The sequence below is a fragment of the Mytilus californianus genome, unplaced genomic scaffold (genome assembly GCF_021869535.1).
Source record: "Mytilus californianus isolate M0D057914Y unplaced genomic scaffold, xbMytCali1.0.p SCAF_6, whole genome shotgun sequence".
Lineage (NCBI taxonomy): Eukaryota > Metazoa > Mollusca > Bivalvia > Mytilida > Mytilidae > Mytilus > Mytilus californianus.
In genome coordinates this window covers 108472636-108493906 of record NW_026262712.1, presented here as the reverse complement: position 1 = coordinate 108493906, position 21271 = coordinate 108472636, and the positions used below count along the sequence as shown (strand labels likewise).

The 21271-nt window shown below is 30.4% G+C and overlaps 1 protein-coding gene across 2 annotated transcripts in view; it reads right to left on the bottom strand.

The window, feature by feature from the left end:
* Positions 1–2367: 2367 nt before the first annotated feature.
* LOC127704275 (serine/threonine-protein kinase 38-like) overlaps positions 2368–21271 on the bottom strand; it is a 65031-nt gene continuing 46127 nt past the window's right edge. For both annotated transcript variants that reach the window (XM_052208270.1, XM_052208269.1), the window contains exons 6-13: positions 17439–17717; positions 16424–16526; positions 15570–15631; positions 14369–14486; positions 11581–11704; positions 10332–10427; positions 9611–9699; positions 2368–7484 (exon numbers count right to left, since the gene is read on the bottom strand). In XM_052208270.1, coding sequence (XP_052064230.1) covers positions 7339–7484; positions 9611–9699; positions 10332–10427; positions 11581–11704; positions 14369–14486; positions 15570–15631; positions 16424–16526; positions 17439–17717 — 1017 coding nt within the window. In that variant the 3' untranslated portion in view covers positions 2368–7338. The remainder of the gene's footprint in view (positions 7485–9610; positions 9700–10331; positions 10428–11580; positions 11705–14368; positions 14487–15569; positions 15632–16423; positions 16527–17438; positions 17718–21271) is intronic.

Sequence of the window (21271 nt, the reverse complement as noted above, 5' to 3'; positions counted from 1 at the left end):
AATGTTTTTCCAAACTGGTCCATTTTCTGTATAGTCTGTAGCCCTGTATTTCAGTATAGTCTGTGGTAAACAAAAGAATGCAGAATTGATCATGCTCTTGTTTTATATTTTCAGTGTTACCAGTAAAGTAAACAGTAGTAATGAATAGCTTCTGCAGTAACACCAAAAGAAGTTTAACATGAAAGATTGGTGTCTGTAGCCCCAATATAATAACTTCCAAATGAATCATATAAATTATTGATAGAATGATTATAACACAACTAAATGTTTGTTTGAACAAATGCAATGTTTTTACAGACCTTTGTAATTGAATATAAAATGTTTTAAGTTGAACATTTTCAAATATAGGCTTGTTTTTCTGTACCGTTATGTTTGTAGTTACTTTATATTTGTAGTTACTTTATATTTGTAGTTACTTTATATTTGTAGTTACTTTATATTTGTAATTATATACAATAACATTTTTCTTTTTGTGATACATTATATCAGTCCATTTAGAATTATTAGCATTGGAACATAAATTATGGAATAATTTTCCTTACAAATCTTAATAACAAAAGGGCTACAGATTATACATAAAACAAAAGGGCTACAGACAATACATAAAAAGTTAGCAATTTACAGACCTTCACATTTGCCTTCTATTTCAGTGAGGACCTGAAATAATGAAATCTGTAAGTAAAACAATTCTAAATGGACTGATATAATGTATCACAAAAAGAAAAATGTTATTGTATATATTTACAAGTATAAAGTAACTAAAAACATAACAGTACAGATAAACAAGCCTATATTTGAAAATGTTCAATTTAAAACATTTTTATTAATTAATAATACTTTTTATGTTTTATTTTGTTGAATTTCTTGAGAAATTGTATAAAAATGATAGTATATGCAAATGTAATAGTTTATTGAACACAAACTGACTCAAGGATTATGACTTTTACAATCATGTAGTGGTACAAGCTATGGTTTTTCCCTGATCTCTCTTAAAAAGAAACATGTCAATATGTATAGTCCGTAGCCAAGATTTTTTGCCCAAAACAAATCTGTCCCAATTTTCCTCCTAATGCCACCAAATTTTGATTTCTTTTATTCTCATATGTATTATCTTTGGAAAAATGCAAATACTTTAAGATATTTGCACTTCAAATACTCAAATATTTTAAGTAAAATATTCTCACAGTTTAACAAATTTACCCATGGCCTTTGGAGACTGAATCATTGTAATGGAAATTAGTTTTTATGCATTATTTGTTGTGTTTTTTTTGTTCCTACAATATTGTTTGAAGAATTTGTATTTGAGTTATGCATTCCTTGTTCATTAATATATGTTAAATTTATATGTTATGCTTGTGTATGTATAGTCTGTAGCCCACTGTGGAAATCTCTGGAAGCTATTATTTTAAGAGTATAAACTTTTTAACCGCTTGACAGAAATGGACAAAATTTTCAGATTATCTGCACAAAGGATGTAATGTAACACAGGACATACTTGTAATTTAATTTATTGAACTTTATTTTTTCATCAATCTGCAACAAAGATGGACACCTGATCTTGGCCAAGCCGTACAGTTTCTTGGTTAGATAGGGTTCTATCAAAATCAGAATGCTGGTTTCCAGGAATAGATATATGTAAAATTCGTAAGGATTCCGCGGAACCCAGTGTCTCGCCTACTTTTGCTGTTGTCTATGTTTTCAGTGTGATAGGGGAATGCACATAATAGATTTACAGTTAAACTATTCCCCTAAGTCCATTTATAAGTAAAATACAGAAAAACAGAAATAAATATTTTACAAAATTTTCTTCTGGATACTATCTTTAGATCATAAACAAACTTCTGTCCAAGTTTAGTAAAAATCCAGGATAGTTTAAGAAAGTTATTAAAATTTTAAAAACTTTAACCACAGAGTGAATGTAATAGTAACTGGTAGAAAAACTAAGTCCATTTATAAGTAATATATGGAAACAGGATTTTCTTTTTACAAAATCTACTTCTGGATACTATCTTATGATCATAAACAAGATTCTGTCCAAGTTTGTTAAAAATCCAGGATAGTTTAAGAAAGTTATTAAAACTTAAAAAACTTTAACCACAGAGTGAATATTTGTGAACGCCAAAGGCCGACGACAGAATGTAGGATTGCTATGTCTCGCTTTTGCGACAAAAGTCGCAGGCTAGACAATAAATGAAAAAGCAGGAATACTAGTCTCTCTAATGTGAAGGGATTAAAAATTAAAAGAATGTTTAAATGCACATCTACATTAACATATTTGGTAAAAAAAAACAGTATGCCGGATATTACTTGAATTAGACAAGATTAATAAAATGCAATCTTTTAAATATAAAGAACAATATGACAAGATTTGTGATTTATTTGTTTATTTGTGTACATCCACCCAGAGGACAAAGAAACAATCATATATCTACATATCACAGAATTATAAACAAAAATCACTAGCAGTCAAACATAATTATCATGTATAACCCACCATAACCTCATGCCTTTATATCTCTTCATAAAGACATAATTGTCAATCGTTGGTAATTCAAAGGCAAGTCATCTAATGTTTTAAAATCATTCAAAAGAACTATCTGAGACATTTTTTTCAATAAAACAGAGAAAATTATCTTATCCAAATTCAGATTTACACAATATCTTCCTTTGCAAATAAGTGTAATGTGTATCTAACCAACAGCCATTATCAAATATATAATCCAATAGTATTACTTTATTTTTATCTTTAAAATTATCTTGCAAAATACAGTATCAATGAGACCCTTGGGTAATTTATGCCAAAATATTATTTTCAATATCTGACACATAAATATGGGCTGTCAAGAATGGTTTCAAAATGTAAGGGACTTTGCTTTATTGATACTTTAAAGCAATTTAAGAATATTAGCCAAAAAAAATGCATACACAAGTCTAACATTAACAGTGTCAAACCTGACCATAAATAGGTCTTTTGTGAGACCAAATGAAATGTTAAGTTACACATGATAAAAAAGATCAATTTGATCCACTTCCACTTTGGTAGGATTCAACAATGTGGAATACATAGTACACTTCTATTTCTCATAATGAACCTCAAATTCAAAAAACAATATAAAATCATAAATAAAAACTGTAATATAAACTGGAACTTGATATATGTGAAATAATGGAAAAATGACATGCAAAACTACCCCTGTCATTTGTGTAGTGGAAAGCATCACTTAAAAATACATTTAATAGAATGGTAACACCTACACTTGTCAGTTTTAATTTACTTTCCCCTCAAAATAAAATTGTTTTGCTATCTATATAATTTTCCCATATCCATGTACTGTGGATTCAAAATTAATTGTGGGATACTATTTTCTGTGGAGTTTACAGGTAAAAGTGATCCACAAATTCTGTGGAGTTTACAGGTAAAAGTGATCCACAAATTCAAATGTACAACAAAATACAACTTCCCTATAAACTAGAATTTGTCATAGCTACTAAATTAAATATCCATGGAAATACAATTACTCCTCAAATCACAAAAATTGGTACCCACAAAAATGAATTCACAGTATTAAAAAATATCAAATGAAGGATAATTTACATCCATTTTTACATTCAAAATCTTAACTAGCAAAGAAACATTATATTTTTTCCATCAAGATGAGTGAATTTCATTTTTATTTCAAGAAAAAGTGGACACAAATTATGCCATGTTAACTGTTGAAAATCCATGTAAATAACATTAGCCAATAACTGGCCTTTGCTTCTTACCATTAGGTAAAATTAGGGTCAGTAAACCAACAACAAAATGATCTCAATAGTATTTTCCTTGAGTAAATCAACAACAAGATGAGCTCAAAGGTGTTTCCCAAGTGTATGATATATTAAATAGAGTTTGAAAAAACAAAAACAAAAAAATTATTGTGTATCTAAATTTATTCAATCTTTGCTGTTTATTTTCATGATTCATGGGTGAACTACACAAAATAACTAATAAATAATAAAAAACAGATGAATAATAAATAAAATGGAAAACAAAAACTGTGAATATGACGGAACCATCTAAAACAAGACAACATTTTATTGCTTCGAAGAAAAGTTATTTTCTCAGCATTTTTTATGGATTTTTAATGAACACATGTAAAAAGTTTCTCTGCAATATCAACAGGTCATCATGAAATAAACTCATCATAGATACCAGGCTTATTTCTTTTTTAAGTCAGACACACATTTCGTATCAAAAGACTCATAAGTGATGCTCGAATAAAAAAAGTTATAAAGGCTAAAATACAGTACGAAGTTGAAGAGCATTTAGGACCCAAAATTCTGAAAGGTTTTGCCGAAAAGCATCCACACTTAATTGTATCAATTTTGTCAAAATTTTCATCATTTTTCATGTTAATGAGTCAGTAGTCACAGATAGATATAAGCACTTTTTTTTTTATAAAATAACAATTAGAAAGAATTCCTACAATAATAAGATTGTTTGTGGTCTCGTTCTAATTAATCATTTGTATATTTTCATAGAAGTCAGCCATATTGAAGGAAACCATGGTATAGACCAAAAAGAAACGGACACTTTCTATCACATACTGTTAGTTTAATGGCACACTGTTATTTTTACGTCTTAACAGGGGTAAGAGCTTAAATGATACATGATGGTAAATGTCTACCAGATACCATAGTTCTTACTCAAATATTACAATGGTTAATGACAATCGTAAAATACCAAAAGCATCTTATCATATCAAATAGCTATTTACAATCGTTTCTTTTGAAAAGGGAAGATCAATTGAATACATACTGTAGCTATCTTTTCTTGCATGGAAATACAACATAAATTTTGAAGCAGAATGTGTCTAAGCATTCATTTGACCTAGCTGATCAATGTCATAAAAACGTTTTCAAAAATGGAAATGGTAAATAAAACAACACAGTGAAAATGGAATGTGGTACAATCATCATGAGGAATACAAGACATGTCACGCCATCATGAGGAATACAAGACATGTTGTGCCATCATGAGAAATACAAGACATGTCATGACATCATGAAAAATACAAAGACATGTCACACCTTCATGAGAAATACAGACATGTCATGCCATCATGAGGAATACAAGACATGTCACACCATTATTAGAAATACAAAGACATGTCACTTTGGATATCACATTTATAATACTAACTGTGGTAAGATAAAATACATCTATTGCTGAAAAAAATTAAGATTTATTTGGTCTTTGCTGATATCAATGTTATATACATGAAGTTATTGTTCTCTATATTTTTTTTCAAATCCATATTTCAAGAATGGTCTAAAGTCAGCACTTCTTTTTGGTAATGGTAAAATAGCTGTTTAAGTATTAGAACTGAAACAACAAAATGATTAGGCACTGAAGAAAGTTTTGAACAAAATGAAATAAAAAGATAATTGTTGTTAATTATAAATGGTTCTTAAAATGTCTGTATATGAAACACTGAAATCAACACTAGGTACACAAACTTAAGATAATGTCATTCATAAAGCCCTGCTGTGTGGAAATGCCACCATACTCATAGAGTCAAATGTACATAATTTTATGTTAATATTTGTAGATAATGTTAACATTCATATAACTAATTAAGTTTTACAGAAAATATTTCTATAGCAACCAATTAACTTGGGTTTGTCTAGTCTAGCTAACTAGATTGCCAATGGAAAAAAAACAAGACATAAACACCAAAAAACTATCTTTAAATCATAAATCAATGACATGTTTTGGCTATAGACATTCATAAGCTTTATTTGTCTTTGCTAAAATACTGAATTTTCAAAAAAAATAATTGAAACCTTAAATTCTTTTTTTTTTTTAATTGCCAATCACCTAATCTTAATTTTTTGGTTCTTCCATTAAAACATACAAGGTACTTAAGAAAGACATTTGTATATGGATAAACCCTTCAAACAGAGCAATTGTTTTACTTCACTAACATAGTTTAAAAATTGATCTGGGGAAAGGGATGTATGTGTCTTAACATAAGTGCCATGCATTTCTTAACAGATCGATCATTCAGATTGTTCCATTATCTTTTAAAAAATTCCCGCCAAATACAAATGTATGAGTATTTGGTTTACACTGACTTGTAGAAACACAAGCCTCCAAAATTCTATTTTTTATAAAATCATGATAGCACAATGAAACCAAAGCATAAAACAAGGATGATTTATTTATTTAATGGATGAGTATTTTGTTAACATGAACCAATGAAATCAGTTGCTTTTGATATTTTAAAATACAATTTCAATATTTTTTTCTTGGAACAGCCCAATAAGGTTCTTCTTAGCAATTCGACTACATAAAATTTGATTTGATTATTTTTAAATTTAAAAATCATTTTGACTTCTCTCTTTTCACATTGTAATACAATTCCATTTTGCAACAACAACAAAATTTCAGCTTCCGAAAATATTAACTAATTTGTATGTAACTGTAAGTAAATATGGATTTTAAAAGCATTATATAAAACCAGCTTCTCTATCAGTTATATAAATGTACATAATAAAAATGAATAGTAAATGATATTAAAAACCTCTGAGAAATAATCAAATGGAATTCTTCAGACAATTGACAGCAGTTAATATATCATTAGCAAACATTAAAGTGTTATCATTTCCTTATGCCCATTTAAAACACAAATAACACTTTCAAATTCTCCCTTAATTTTTCCCTGAGGCAAGTCAACTGCAGCAATACATTCGGAGTAAGTGCACATTCGATTCTTGCCTACATTCTTCAAAATCTTGTTTGATTTAAATAAAAAAAATATACAGAAAGGTATTAAAAATTTACTTTTTATGTAGTTTCACCGAATGCTATTAATCTAATTTCTAGCGTAAAGATAATACATTGATAAATGTACAGATTTATATGGTATTAAATATAGTTTGAATTTTCGTAGGCAAATTAAATAGTTTATTGTTAATGTAGACAGTATCTTAATTTTGTAATACTGTAAATATTTATGAATAGAAAAATAAATTTCAACTTATACACCAACTATTGAAAATATTATCCTATCTACCAATGTTGAGAATTATACCTTTAAATAAATTTAAAAAATCTATGAAACTATAAACTCCCATTTTGATAACAAGTATTTCCGTTTTTTCCCCTCTGGTATGTATTTAACCCCGGATTAATTCCTTTTGAAGAATTTTCCCTCTGAAAAATAATTCAAAAACTAACACAAAAGCTAACAAATCTGCTCTTTTTTCCAACACTATTAAAAGCATCAATGTAAAATTCAGACCAGCTGTCTTTATGAAGTAAATGGCACACTTATAAGATTTGCTGTATATGCTTTATGATGTCTTTGGGAACGGTTGTTTGCCTCTTTGTGTCAATCCTTCAAATCGTTTGTACGTATAGTTTATAAACACCCAGTCTTTATATTTGCTATCTTTGTCACTCTCTATTAATGTCTGCTGCTGATTATTCTGGTTTGTAGCTATAAATAGAACAAAGACAACATTATGATTCTAGCTATAAATAGAACAACCACAACATGTGACTATAAATAGAACAATGAAAACATTTTGATGACGTAAAACAATGAAAATATTATGACTGCTTTTAGCTATGAATAAAACAGCTACATCATCATAATGTTCGTAGCTATAAACAAAACAACAATAAAATTACAATAGTGTGCAACACAATCATGATAAAGTTTTCAGATTACTATTTCAAATTTTTTTCCCAAATATATAAATTCATGCATCATTGATAATGTGACCTGGTCAAACCAAAGACTTTATAAATAGTATTTGCTGCTTCTCTACCAAACAGGCAGCATTTACAAGAATACACCAAGACTGGTTGGCTCAAACTAAAAAAAGTATGAGTAGTGTGAAACGTCTTCCTGTGAGCTAGCACTTTAAAAATCTGATTCAGCATAATGGTCTAGTAAAAAGGAGGGTTTATTCATATCTCATTAACATGTTATCGCCCTGAATATTCATGTAATATATACTGCTGGACATTAAGCAGCTATCAATCAATCTATTTATTACAATGTTAGTAGTGAAATATCCAAATATTCAGTGAAACAAGTATTGTCAACTTACTCTGAGACATCTGCAACATCTCGATTGTCAATGACATCACAGTAACATAATATCAAAACATAGGTAAATGATAAAAAAAAAAGGTGTCCTGTTAGTATGAACTATATTTAGTTAAATTCTCATCAGAATAAATGAAATAACCAGAAAGATTACCGTAGATACTCGCCTAATAGTCGATCCTACTATAAGTCGGGGGCCCTTTTCAGCTCCAAATTCTAAGGGATTTAGTCTTGACCCTCGTATAAGTCGGACAAAATTTGGGCATTTTTTTTTCAGCTGACAGTAACTGAACGCCGGTAAAACCAATGCAAATCCAGGAATAATATTCATTTCTGCATTAATGTTTGTTTGGTTTGAATTTAGTTGATGCTCATCATGATAATTTATATTGCTGTTAATAATAAAGATGTATTCATTTCTCTTGTTTTGTTCACTGTTCAAATGTTAGATTAGCCATGTGTTGTTTACGTAATGCATCAATGATTTTGTAGGGTATGACTAACAACCTATTGTTTGAGAAAAGCGAATATAAACCAATATGAACCTGAAAAATTTAAAGTCAATCAACACTTGATGAAAATATTTTTCACAGCATACATAACTCGGTGTTAAATGAGCATGTACACTTCATAATTCTTATTATATTGTGATGATTAAAGGATTAAAAAAATTAAGTGAAGCTAATCAATATATTAAAATAACTAACTCCAACTCATTAGTGTCATCTGTTTACCTATCACTGATAGTTTTCACACCTTTAGTAAATACAACTCTTTGTCTCTTAATTGGGGTTAGCAATGGATTATATTGGCTTGTCAATCAATTTTGTAATTTGTTTACTGAGACACTTTAATGAATAATATTTTGATTTTGGGAATGAATCTTAAAATTATTTTTTGATTATTATATGATTTATAAGCATTGAATTGATATCATGATATCACAATAATGACACAATAACTCCGCTGAAAACATCCTTTCACATATTTGGTACATTATTATCTCCTTTTCATTTTTGGTTCTTGGCTCTTCTTTTGGGTTTATAGGAAAACCATGTGACCATGAAAATCAATACACAAACCGGAAACAGTAGAATTTCAACACGAATTTGCAGAAAATGTTTACCAAAGAACAAATAAAACACAAAGACAGTATTGTAGTTATTTATTTTCAACAAAAACTTTTTATTTATTGATTTATGTAGGTTTGGCAATCAAAAACGTAGTTTTGACCAGGAAATTCACTCCTGACCACTTTTCTCAAGCTTGGATTTTTCCTCTGGTCGCTAGATCTCGTCTATTAGTCGGTCCCCCTCTCTGGATTATGAATTTTACTCCCAATTTTCCGACTAATAAGCGAGTAGGAACGGTACTCTTCAAATTTAATTATGGAAACATACAACTGATGGCCAAACATTGATAATTCCTTTTTCTGCAATGTATTATGTGTTCTATAAAAATCAAAATATTCAACTTTCTATTATATAATTATTGAATAGTTTACTTACGCCACTTGAGATCAATTTCTGGAAAATCGTCGAAGTTTGATGTATCGTCTATACTTTTAACATCTACTGGAATGGCTGCTGGTCTCTCCCTGTATAATATATACAAATAAATTCACAAATCATATGGAGAGACTTCATTGTGAAATGGAATAAACGAAAACAAATGTTATGATGATGAACAACTCTTTAACAATAAAACTCTGTTGCAGATAAAAACATTCTCAACTTCCCATTTAATTTCAACGTTAACTGTAACTTTTCAAGATATATCATGCTTTTAGGGTTTTTTTTCAATAACATTTAAAAAAGTAGATTATTTTATCTTAACATACCATTGTATTATTTTTTGTTTCTTTTTACTACTGCAGCTTCAGTCTGTTAAAACTTTGTTAGTTTTTCTTAGCTTTGACAAAAAATAGTTTCACTGATTTCATCATAAGAAAACAAAATACTTAGCAGTTAGTAATAACCCCAAACTGTTTACATTGTTTTCCTTTATAGTCGGTTAAAATGGGGTAAAAACTAAAAGCTAATCTGTTTTCCTTATCAATCATTATTCAACCCATTTGGAAGGTGAGGGAATATAAAAAAAAGTGTTGTCAAATTGATTGTGTGTGAGTCCTTCAAATGTAGGAGCTCAGAAAAATTGTAATTGTTAATTTTAAAATACACTTTACATTATTTCTTTTTAAACAAGTGAAGTCAATAAAACAATACACACCTGATATGTTCCCAATCAACTCCTTTAAAAAATACATGTGATTTAATTTCATCTATACTATTAGCACCTATTCTATGTTCTGGATCACAGCAATATCTGAAAACAATTTTGTACATTATAAAGACTTTTCATGAATACCCAAGATAATTTATATATCAATATAAATGTACAATGAGGAGTTACTACAGACATCAATATATATGTACAATGAGGAGTTACTACAGACATCAATATATATGTACAACGAGGAGTTACTACAGACATCAATATATATGTACAATGAGGAGTTACTACAGACATCAATATATATGTACAATGAGGGGTTACTACAGAGGAAATAAATTAAATAATAAGTGTTACAATGGTCATCATAAATAAAGAGTAAGTTTAACTCAAGCAAATGATGTATGATATATGAAATCTTAATACTTTAAACTGATTTTTAAGAGAATTGCTCATATCTTGGTTGCTGTCTCACCGACAAATACCAAACATATCCTTCTATGTGTATGTATTGCAAAGCTTGAGATATTGAATGTGTGGATTCTAATACAAAAAAATAACTTGCAGATATATATCAACCCTCATACAATATCGGTATACAATAATAGGTATTCTCACATCCACATAAAATATCAAAGATACTTGACAGGAATGTGAGAAATAGCCTTTTATTCCAAGTATAAAACAGTAAAATGAAAAAATTACACTCCTAAACTTTCATTTAATTTCTAATTTCACAGAAGAAATAAGTGCAGAATAAATTTGCTATTCTGTCATCTAGTTGCAATTGTGATTAAAAATTAATTGCTGGGGTTTACTTTAGTTACAACTGTGATGTCAAACTAGTCACTTTATTTAATTAAACATTTATTCATGGAACATAGAAAAGTCCTCATGTGACCATGTCTACAGAGCAAGGGTCGTGAATTGGTCATTTTTGCCAGACATGACCTAAACTGAAAGGTCATTGACCGAAATGGTAGATTGGGATTTAGGCAAGATTTAATTTTTTTACAGAAATAATTTGGTCATTTCATTGCGATAGGGTTTCTTAATTGCCATGTTTTCAATAAATTTTGTTTGAAATTTGATTGTGATATTATTCAAGTGATATGATAAAGTATTGCCAAATTTGAACTAAAATAGGTCATTCTCATGAACATTCTAGCTAAATTAACAAAGAGCACAGTGTCCTCCAATTTAAGGACCCCACTTATACCTTCTCTTACGTATCCTTGAAAATTACCTTTGAATGAGTTCCCTAGCTTCATTAGATATAGGCATTTCTGGAGGGAAAATTAATGTTTCTCTCCAGTTCATCACCTTCCTGTATGTTTCTTGTGGATTTTCTGAACAAAATGGTGGGTAACCTACAAGAAATATGTTTAGTTAAAAAGTATTACAGTTGAACCTCGTTAAGTCAAAGGGACCGAACAAAAGTATTCGACTTATCCAAGGTTCGACTCATCAGAGGTTGTCATAAATTTGGAATGCATGAAATACGGTATAAAATTGGTGTAAACTAGATAGTTTGAACAGTTTTTCTTTCTACGATATGACAATAGATGATTGTGTATTCAATCTCCATATGTTTGGTCCATCATAAGAATTAAATACACAAGTACAGGTACAAAACATTCACAAATAAAATCAATACACAAATATTTACAAAGGTCAGTCACTATAAATTATGGAATCAATCGCGGAAGGAAACAAGTTCTGAAACATCTGTGATGAGGGTGTCTGCTTTGCAAACAATTATTGCAAATTTATCATAATTGTCCTAATCATTTTATTTATTGTAATTAATGAATTTTAATTCTGATTCATTTAATCTCGGCTTAAATCTTTTAAATTCGTTTCTTTTTTATATCGGGTGAAATATGTTCAACACACTAAATTTCCGCTTGGACGATCAACAAAAGTGTTAATTACCGGTCACTATAAACATGTCATTTTAACTGTTAAACTAACAAGTATGTTTATACAGCTTTAATCTCTTATAAAAAATGATAGGTTACATAACAAAAACATCAGATTTGAATTTTTATCTTTAAGTCTGCATCTTTCGAAATCTTTTACTTTCAAAATTCGAGACATCTGGTTCAATTTACATTAATTTTACATAGACTTTACTCGACTTAACCTAGAATTCAAAACAACCGAGTTCAACTCATCAGAGGTAAATATGCATTGATCAAACAGGAATTTTACCGGGACCAAGAAATTACTTCCACTCATCCGAATTTTCGACACAACTGAGTTCAACACAACGAGGTTCGACTGTATTGTTAAGTTATATTTTCTGTATTTCTTTGTGTTGTTGGATTGATTGATTGTTGGTTGCTTAATGTCCAGTGACAAATATTTCATGCATGTTCAGGATGAGAACAAATAAACAATAAATACAATAGGTAGGTCCTGTAATAGAGGCTGTCCGGGATGAAGGTTGTGGAAATTTGGAACACTTTTGGCCACCGGAAAATGAGGGTATATTGGATAGGGACAGAATTTTTGCCTTGCAACAGGCACCTACCCATCAAAGAGTTGTTGCAAGGGTTCTTAATGTGCAAATAGGGTGGCACTCTATCTACACAAGGCATTGGATTTAACGTTCTCATTCTGACCGGACATGGCTGCTTACTTGTACATCATGAACAACCAAACAGACGCCCCACTTTGGCAAGGGTTTTACTGCCAGTTGGAAGAAGACCAAGATGACCACATTTCTATATGCCAGTTACCCTTGGGGGGGGGGGGGGGGGGGGGGGGGGGTGTTGTTGGATTGAAGTCTAATTGATATATTTCTCACATCTTATCTAATGCATGAAACTAAATGTAATCTTCCAATATACTTAAAATAAACTGCTTCGCTGAGCGCAGCTAGATACGCCCGCAGAGGTCCAACCCTGAACAGTTGGGGCAAAAATGGACACAATATTCAAGCTTGATTCAGGTCTGAATTTGGATTGTAATTAAATATTTGACATACGGTATTATAGGTTTCTGAATAAATGTAGTCAAAGAACTTGAAATTGGTTATATGAATTGAATTTATATTCAATTAAAGATTTCTTGCTGTTGTGCAATACTTAGTATATCTGTTGTCAGCCTATAAACAAATAAAGTTCAATAAATTTTCAATGTCATATTAGAAATTTATGAAAATAAAAAGGGAGCTTACATCAATAGATATAAACAATTCACCAAAGTTTCATGAGAATTGGTGACAGCATTTTTGAGTTATTGTCCGAAAACTGGAAAATCACCCCTTTTTTTAATGAATAAAACCCCATAACTTAGAAATGTAAAATGTAAAATTTATAAAATTTTAAAGAGAGCTTACATCAATACATACAAACAATTCAACAAAGTTTCATAAGAATTGCTGAAAGCTTTTTAGAGTTTTTGTCCGAAAACTGGAAAAAATCCCCCCTTTTTTTATGAATAAAACCCTGTAACTCGGAAACGTAAAATCTAAAATTTATAAAAATCGAAAGGGAGCTCATGTCAATAGATATAAACAATTCACCAAAGTTTCTTGCAAGTTGGTGAAAGCATTCTTGACTTATTGTCCGAAAACTGGAAAATCACCCTTTTTTTTATGAATAAAATCCCATAACTCGGAAACTTATAATCTAAATTTTATAAAAAACGAAAGGGAGCTCACGTCAATAGATATAAACAATTCACCAAAGTTTTATACAAATTGGTGAAAGCATTTTTGAGTTAATGTCCAACATGTTGACGACGGACAGACGGACGGACAGACGGACGGACAGACGGACGGACGGACACAGGTAAACCATAATACGTCCCGTAAACGGGCGTATAAAAAGTTACAGGACTTTTTTTTTTTCAATTGGTATCAAATTCTAAAATTTGTATGAATGGTTAAAAATCAAGCTTTTCTTTCTTCTTCAATATGTTTCTTTCTTACATAATACAATTGTTGTAAGTCTTTATATGAAACAAGTGACAGAAAAATAAAAAATTTAACACAGAATCATTTACTGACCGTATAATGTCCTTACCTATCATCATTTCATACATAATAACACCAAGTGACCACCAATCACAGCTTGTATTATAACCGGTTTGCATAAATACTTCTGGGGCTATATAATCCGGAGTTCCAACTGTGGAGTAGGCCTGTAAAAAAAAAGACAATAACATGCTGTTAATTAAAACAAAATAAAAAAAGAATGTGTTTGAGGACACGAATGCCCCAGCTCAAGCTTTGCAATTTTCCAAGTTAAAAAGGGGCATAACTCTAAACAGTAAATGACTCACTACCCAAATTCAAACTCTGTCTGTGTGTTGTGGCTTTTAGCATTTAGTATGAGTGTCGTAAAATTTGGGGGAGGCAAACTTAAGTTGGAGTGCAAAAACGAAAAAGATTGCAATTTTCCAAGTTATAATGGGGCATAACTCTAGAACGGGAAGTGATTCACTACCCAAATTCAAACCCTTGTCTGCAAATTTTGGTTCTTAGCATTGTGTATGAGTTTCTTAAAATTTGCATGAGGCAAACTTGATAGGTTGCGGAAATGAAAATTTGACAGACGGAAAGAAGGACGATCTCATAGGTAACACTTAATGCCCACGTCCAACATTGACTACGGTGGGGCATAACAAATTATTCATTGGCATTTAGTTAAAAATGAAGTAACTGAAAATAAACACAATTCTGAGATTTCTGCTTTTTTCATGATTATCTTGTGTGTGAAAAAAGAACAGGCTTAAACAAATAAGTTATGATATTACAAAGGATAATATTTCTTTTCCAAAGGAAGTCCTATAACTAGTTGAAATTTAATTAAAAAAAAGGGAGCTTACTTGAGTCAATTTTAGAATACTTATTTAATTTATGGAGAACAGTTATTTATATGCAATCGAAAAAGATGTTGTTTTTTTTTAAATAAAAAGCTTTAGAGAAAGAGAATTGAATAAGTTGATTGAACAAACAAATCTAATTTCTACCAAATCTAAAATTCTGTACAAATTTCATTCAAAAATTGTCAAAGTATACTCTAGTTATTTCATGTGTAGAAAGTAAATTTTACCAATGAGACTAAACACTAGTGCACCTATTGCTACTGGTTGCTTATATATAATTGAGAGTAAATAGAATTGGATATTTAGCAGTGATTTCCACTTGTAATCATTAAATTGGTAGTTTGCTAACATTTCCAACAGACACAATGAATGTTTTTACATTTCAATATTACATACTAGAGCTCTTCTATTCCTTTTCCAGCTTTCTGCCCTCCTCTTAGAATCCATGGGGTTCCCAGCTGAAATTAGAAAAAATTATTAAAAATTATAAACAAAAAATAATATCTCTGCCATTACCTTTAAAATAATAATTGTATGTAAATTCTTCTAGTTGGTTTATCTGCCTACAAAATTTTAACCAAACTATAGATATAGGATATCTAACAAAAAGTCTAAGAACCACTGTATATTCCTTGTACACTCTTAATGTACCTCCCAAGCGCCAAATAAGGGTCCAAAATATTTCCCAGCATAAATTCCTCTAAATTAATTTGATTCTCATATAACCAGAGGATTAGATCAGCATGACAACTTTTTCAAAGACATCAAATGAAAATTTCAAATCCATGAATTTAATTAATTTGAAAATTTGGGTTTGATATTTTATACCCTGAAGCAAAGGTGTCCTTCGCTGTATTTATTTGTGCCATATTTTTTGGCTTTCAAACTTGTATGGCATTTCAAATTTTTGAATTTAGGAATACTTCATTGAGGTTAATTTAAAAGTGCTTTCTATGCAGCAAGATACCGTTAATTATCATAACTTTTGTATCTGTTTTTAGCTTAATCTGAATCAAAATATGGATTATCATTTCAGAAAATTAATTGGCTTGAGTTTTATTAATACAACTGGTTCAAAATACTATGATGATCTTTTTTTTTTAAATTCTAATGTCCTGTTTCAGTGATATATGACCCACACCTTTTTTAAATCATATCTGGATATCTATTTGTGGTGTACTTGTGTTGTTGGCTCGTTGATAAAATCTATATAAGAGCTAGATGCTGTACAAGCAAGGATACAAACTTACAGAAATCACTAGATTTGGCATTTGAGAGATCCTTATAATATTCTGTTCTATGGGATTTTTTCAAGCCTGTACATAAACCAAAGTCAGATAATTTGATATGTCCCTGAAAAATACAAAATCATTAAAAGTTCTGAACTTTACTAAACTTTTCACAAAACAAACACATACTGATTCATATTCGTCTTTAAAAAAAAAAAAAGAAAAAGATTTAGACCGTTTATTTACAGGATTTTTTTATTTCACACTTTCTATGAAGAACGTTGGATGTGAGATGCTTCCAACAAGTATTTGTGTAAGCAGACCACAAATAAATATTCTAGACCTATATCAATTTCATTTGTATAATTACTGACTTAATTACTGAACAAGTTAAATAAATCTGACTCTTTATTTAAGAAAATGGCCTAACAAATTTGAATCATCATTTAGTGTTTCAATTTTTAAACCACTTTCGCATTTGTGCATTTCCCCGCACATTTCCAATGTCACCATGCTTATGTTATGTCACAGTAAGAGTCAATTTTAAATGATGTCATTTATGCCACTTTCCCCGGATCAACAGGTGTAACTTATTCATAAAAAGCTTATGACATGGGAGTATGATTGGAACGGCCCATTCAAACCATGACATTGCTGATGAGGTGGCATACAATATATTTGTATTTTACCATGGTTTGTACACTCAAAGCGTTTGAAGAGCGTCATATTAAAATATCAATTATATCATTGGAATACACAAACTTCATACCTGTCTTTAGTTTTCTATGTTGTGTTTTGTGTAAAGTTGTTGGTCTTTTGGTCATTTTTTCATTTTTCGGCATGGCATTGTCAGCTTATTTTCAACTTATGAGTATGAATATCCCTTTGGTATCTTTCGCCTCTCTTTTATCGAATATTTTAAGACTGCTTGCCGCAATTTTTTTTTATTTCGAAATTTTTCATTTCTTGATTTCTATGTTTTCCATTGTAAAAACACCAACCCCTAACTGTTTGTTTTTTAACACCAAGTACTTACTCTAGCATCTAACAATAAATTATCAGGTTTAATATCCCTATGTATAAAGCCTAGTTTATGAATGGAATCTATAGCCACAATTGTCTCTGCCACATAAAATTGTGTTTGCTCATCCGTTAAAGTGTCTTTCTTCATCAACAATGTCATCATGTCACCACCAGGTAAAAATTCCATTATGAGGTATAAATTTTGTTGGTCTTGGAAAGAATAAAACATTTTCACAACCCAGGTATGATCAGCTTCTACTAAAATATCACGTTCTGCTCGTACATGAGCGATCTGAAATAAAACAAATTGATAAGTATATATTTACCAAAAAATTATATTGCTGGGAATGAAAAAATTGAAAATTAAATGTAATAACAGATAGTTTTTGTATTGATTTTTTCCATTGTTCTTATATCTGAGCATTTAGTTTCTTTTGTTTTATCTTGATGCAGTATATTATAGAGTTCAAGTGTTTACATGTAAAATTTGTAGTAATAAACTTTCATGTAAATCAGGAGTCGGTTTCACAAAAAAACTTACGACTTTGATTGATCGTAAGTATACTGAATTGTTCATGACTTACGATCAATCTTAGTAGTAAGTTTTTTTGTGAAACAGACTACAGACATTTAACTGAAAGTGTGAAAGCAAGTTTTTTAAGGGTCATTTGAAAGAGTGTAACGACAGACAAAGCTCAATGACTAGTATATTACATAAAAGGTGCACACAAAACATCATTTAGGTGAAAAAAAATCTAGATGGCATGAAGTTCTGTTCAACAATACCTGAGAAAAAGTGTGACAAAAAATATTTGTCGAACAGAAGGAAAAGATGAATGCAATCTAGTCCCTACTAATAGATTAAGGGAATAACAATTCTAGTTGTAAAACAGTTATATACTAACTATGGGATTATTTGTGCTATTCAAGTTTTGAATTTCAAATATTTATTACTCTACAAAGGACTTTTTTTCTTATATATTTATAACTTTAAAACATTTCTGAGTAATAAACTTTATGGTATACCTAGAAAAGGCCACATTAAAAATGAAAATGTAGGTCAAAGATAACACATAGTTAAGAAATGTATTGTTATTTAAAGTGGAGTGTCATATAAAACAATAATGCACAGGTTGTTGTAATAAGCATACCCAACTCTTAATTCATAGTATTGTAAAACAGGCAGTAAGCGAAAATGTCATTGCTATAATTTATTATTCATGTCTCCATCAGAAAAAAAATGCAAGGAAATTGCATCAAATTTAGATTAATTTTAAACTTTTGCTATAAAATGATAACAGCTAATACTACATTGTATAACCTTGATGCATCTTTGGACTTTGGAAAATGATGTCTAGACAAATTTTCATAAATCCAAAACTCATTGACTCGTCTAAGTTAGAATCATGAACATGTGTCCATTGGACACAATTCCACACTCATACTATCATATTCCCATGTTTAGTGACTGTGAAATTGAGGAAAAAAACGTAATTTTAGCATTAAATTTAAATAGCTCACTTCACAATGAACATTTGTACTAAGTGCGACCACAACTTCATATTAATCTACCTTAACCAAAAACATAAACCTGAGACTATACTGGTTTCACACTGTAACATTCCTATGATTAGCAAACTGGGAATTTGTGGTCAAAACCTAATCTTGTGTATAATATAAATAAATGAGGAATGTGTCCATGGGACACAGATGATGCCCCTGCTTGCATATCATATTAAGTTATAAAGGGACATAACTGAAGAACAGTAAAAGTGACGCTACCAAAATTTGTACTTGATCTGAGTTTTGTAGTAATTAAAGAACCTTAGTGAGCGCGCTCACATACCCCACGTCCCCACATTGTCATTGGAGACATAAAATAAGTGTAAGAAAAAAAAATTGTATCAGAAAATAAAATTGAATCATAATTTCCTGTCGATATGCACATCTACGTAGTAAGTCCTTATTATCTGAAAAGGTTTCATGAAATTCTGTCGTGTGGTTTGAGAGGAGTTGCGATGACAAAAGGTTGCAGTAGTATATTGGGTAAATAAGTTCAAAGGGGTGTAACTCCTGGAAAAAAAATTGAATCGTAATTTCCTGTCAATATGCACATCTACGTAGTATGTCCTTATTATCTGAAAAGGTTTCATGAAATTCTGTTGTGTGGTTTGACAGGAGTTGCGATGACAAAAGGTTGCAGTAGTACATTAAAGTAAATAAGTTCAAAGGGGCGAAACTCCTAGAAAAAAAATTGAATCGTAATTTCCTGTCGATATGCACAACTACATAGTATGTCCTTATTATCTAAAAAGGTTTCGTGAAATTCATTTGTAAAGGGGCATAACTCTAGAACGGTTAAACCACCAAAATTCAAACTTGATCTGTATTTTGTGGTAATAAGCATTGTGTATAAGTTTCATTACATTTGTTTGAGGCAAACTAAAGTTAGAGAACGGAAACGAAAAATTCAGCAATTTTTTTAATTTGTAAAGGAGCATAACTCTAGAACGGTTAAAGTGACACCACCAAAATTCAAACTTGATCTGTATTTTGTGGTAATAAGCATTGTGTATAAGTTTCATAACATTTGGTTGAGGCAAACCTAAGTTAGAGAACGGAAAGGAAAAATTCAGCAATTTTTCCATTTGTAAAGGGGCATAACTCTAGAATGTTTAAAGTGATGCCACCAAAATTCAAACTTGATCTGTATTTTTTCATAATAAGCATTGTGTATAAGTTTCATAACATTTCGTTGAGGCAAACTAAAGTTAGAGAACGGAAACCAACTATGGGACGTACATACGTACGGACGTACAAGGGTAAAACTTAATGCCCCCTCTGATACGGCGGGGGCATAAAAATTCATTTCATAATGAAAATGCGATTATTAGTTTCACGTTGATGTGACCTGAACTTTCTTGTGAACTACCTTGCCCAAAAATTTTGACCTGATACGGGACAGACAAACAGAATAACTGACAGAATATAGCATGGACACACAGACCAGAAAACATATTGCCCTTCAACTATTGTCGACCAGACATAAAAACAGATAAATCAACATTCCATTCTTTTATACAATACTATTATCATTAAAAACCTAATTCTAGAGACTTTCGAATAAATCATCTTCAGTGTATTGGTCAAACGAGTTATCACCATATGATTATCAATATAGATGTCTTCTTTAAATAAAGGGAAAGTCTCACAAAACAAATTGCATTACTGTATCATAATTTTCTAATTTCAGTTATCTATATAGGAAGTACACCACTAATTCAAGGCCCCATTAATATTGCTTTCTATGTTAAATTCCTCAATTTCAGGCACAGCTCTTTTGTCTTAAGTTCAAATAAAGTGACGATCATTGCATGTCAACGCAACACCTTATGGTGTATTGTACTGAAAAAATCAACATACCTTTAATTGCATGTAAGAGAGAACTGGTTCCCTGAACCCCGGATGTACCAAAACAGGTACTTCAGATCTGACAACCTGGCAAAATGTACCCTCCTTTTTAAATTACTTGCAATTTTTTTATTATTCAAAATTATAAGTCAAAAAGTTATCTACAATGATCACCAGTCATTCAGCTTTCATTTGATACCAAAATTACCAAAATATTCTACATATTTTGAAAGTTACACCCATGCGTAGGAACTATTTTGTGTTAAATATGTACTACTTTCTGGTATGTGCTTTCTGACCAGGCCCGAATTGGTGGTGTTACACCTATACTGATCATTGGCGATCCAAGATGGCAGATTAGGCCCATGCTCACTTACGGTTCAATCAGTTCTTAATCAATATCATGTCATTAAGTTGATTTTACTGAAAAATATC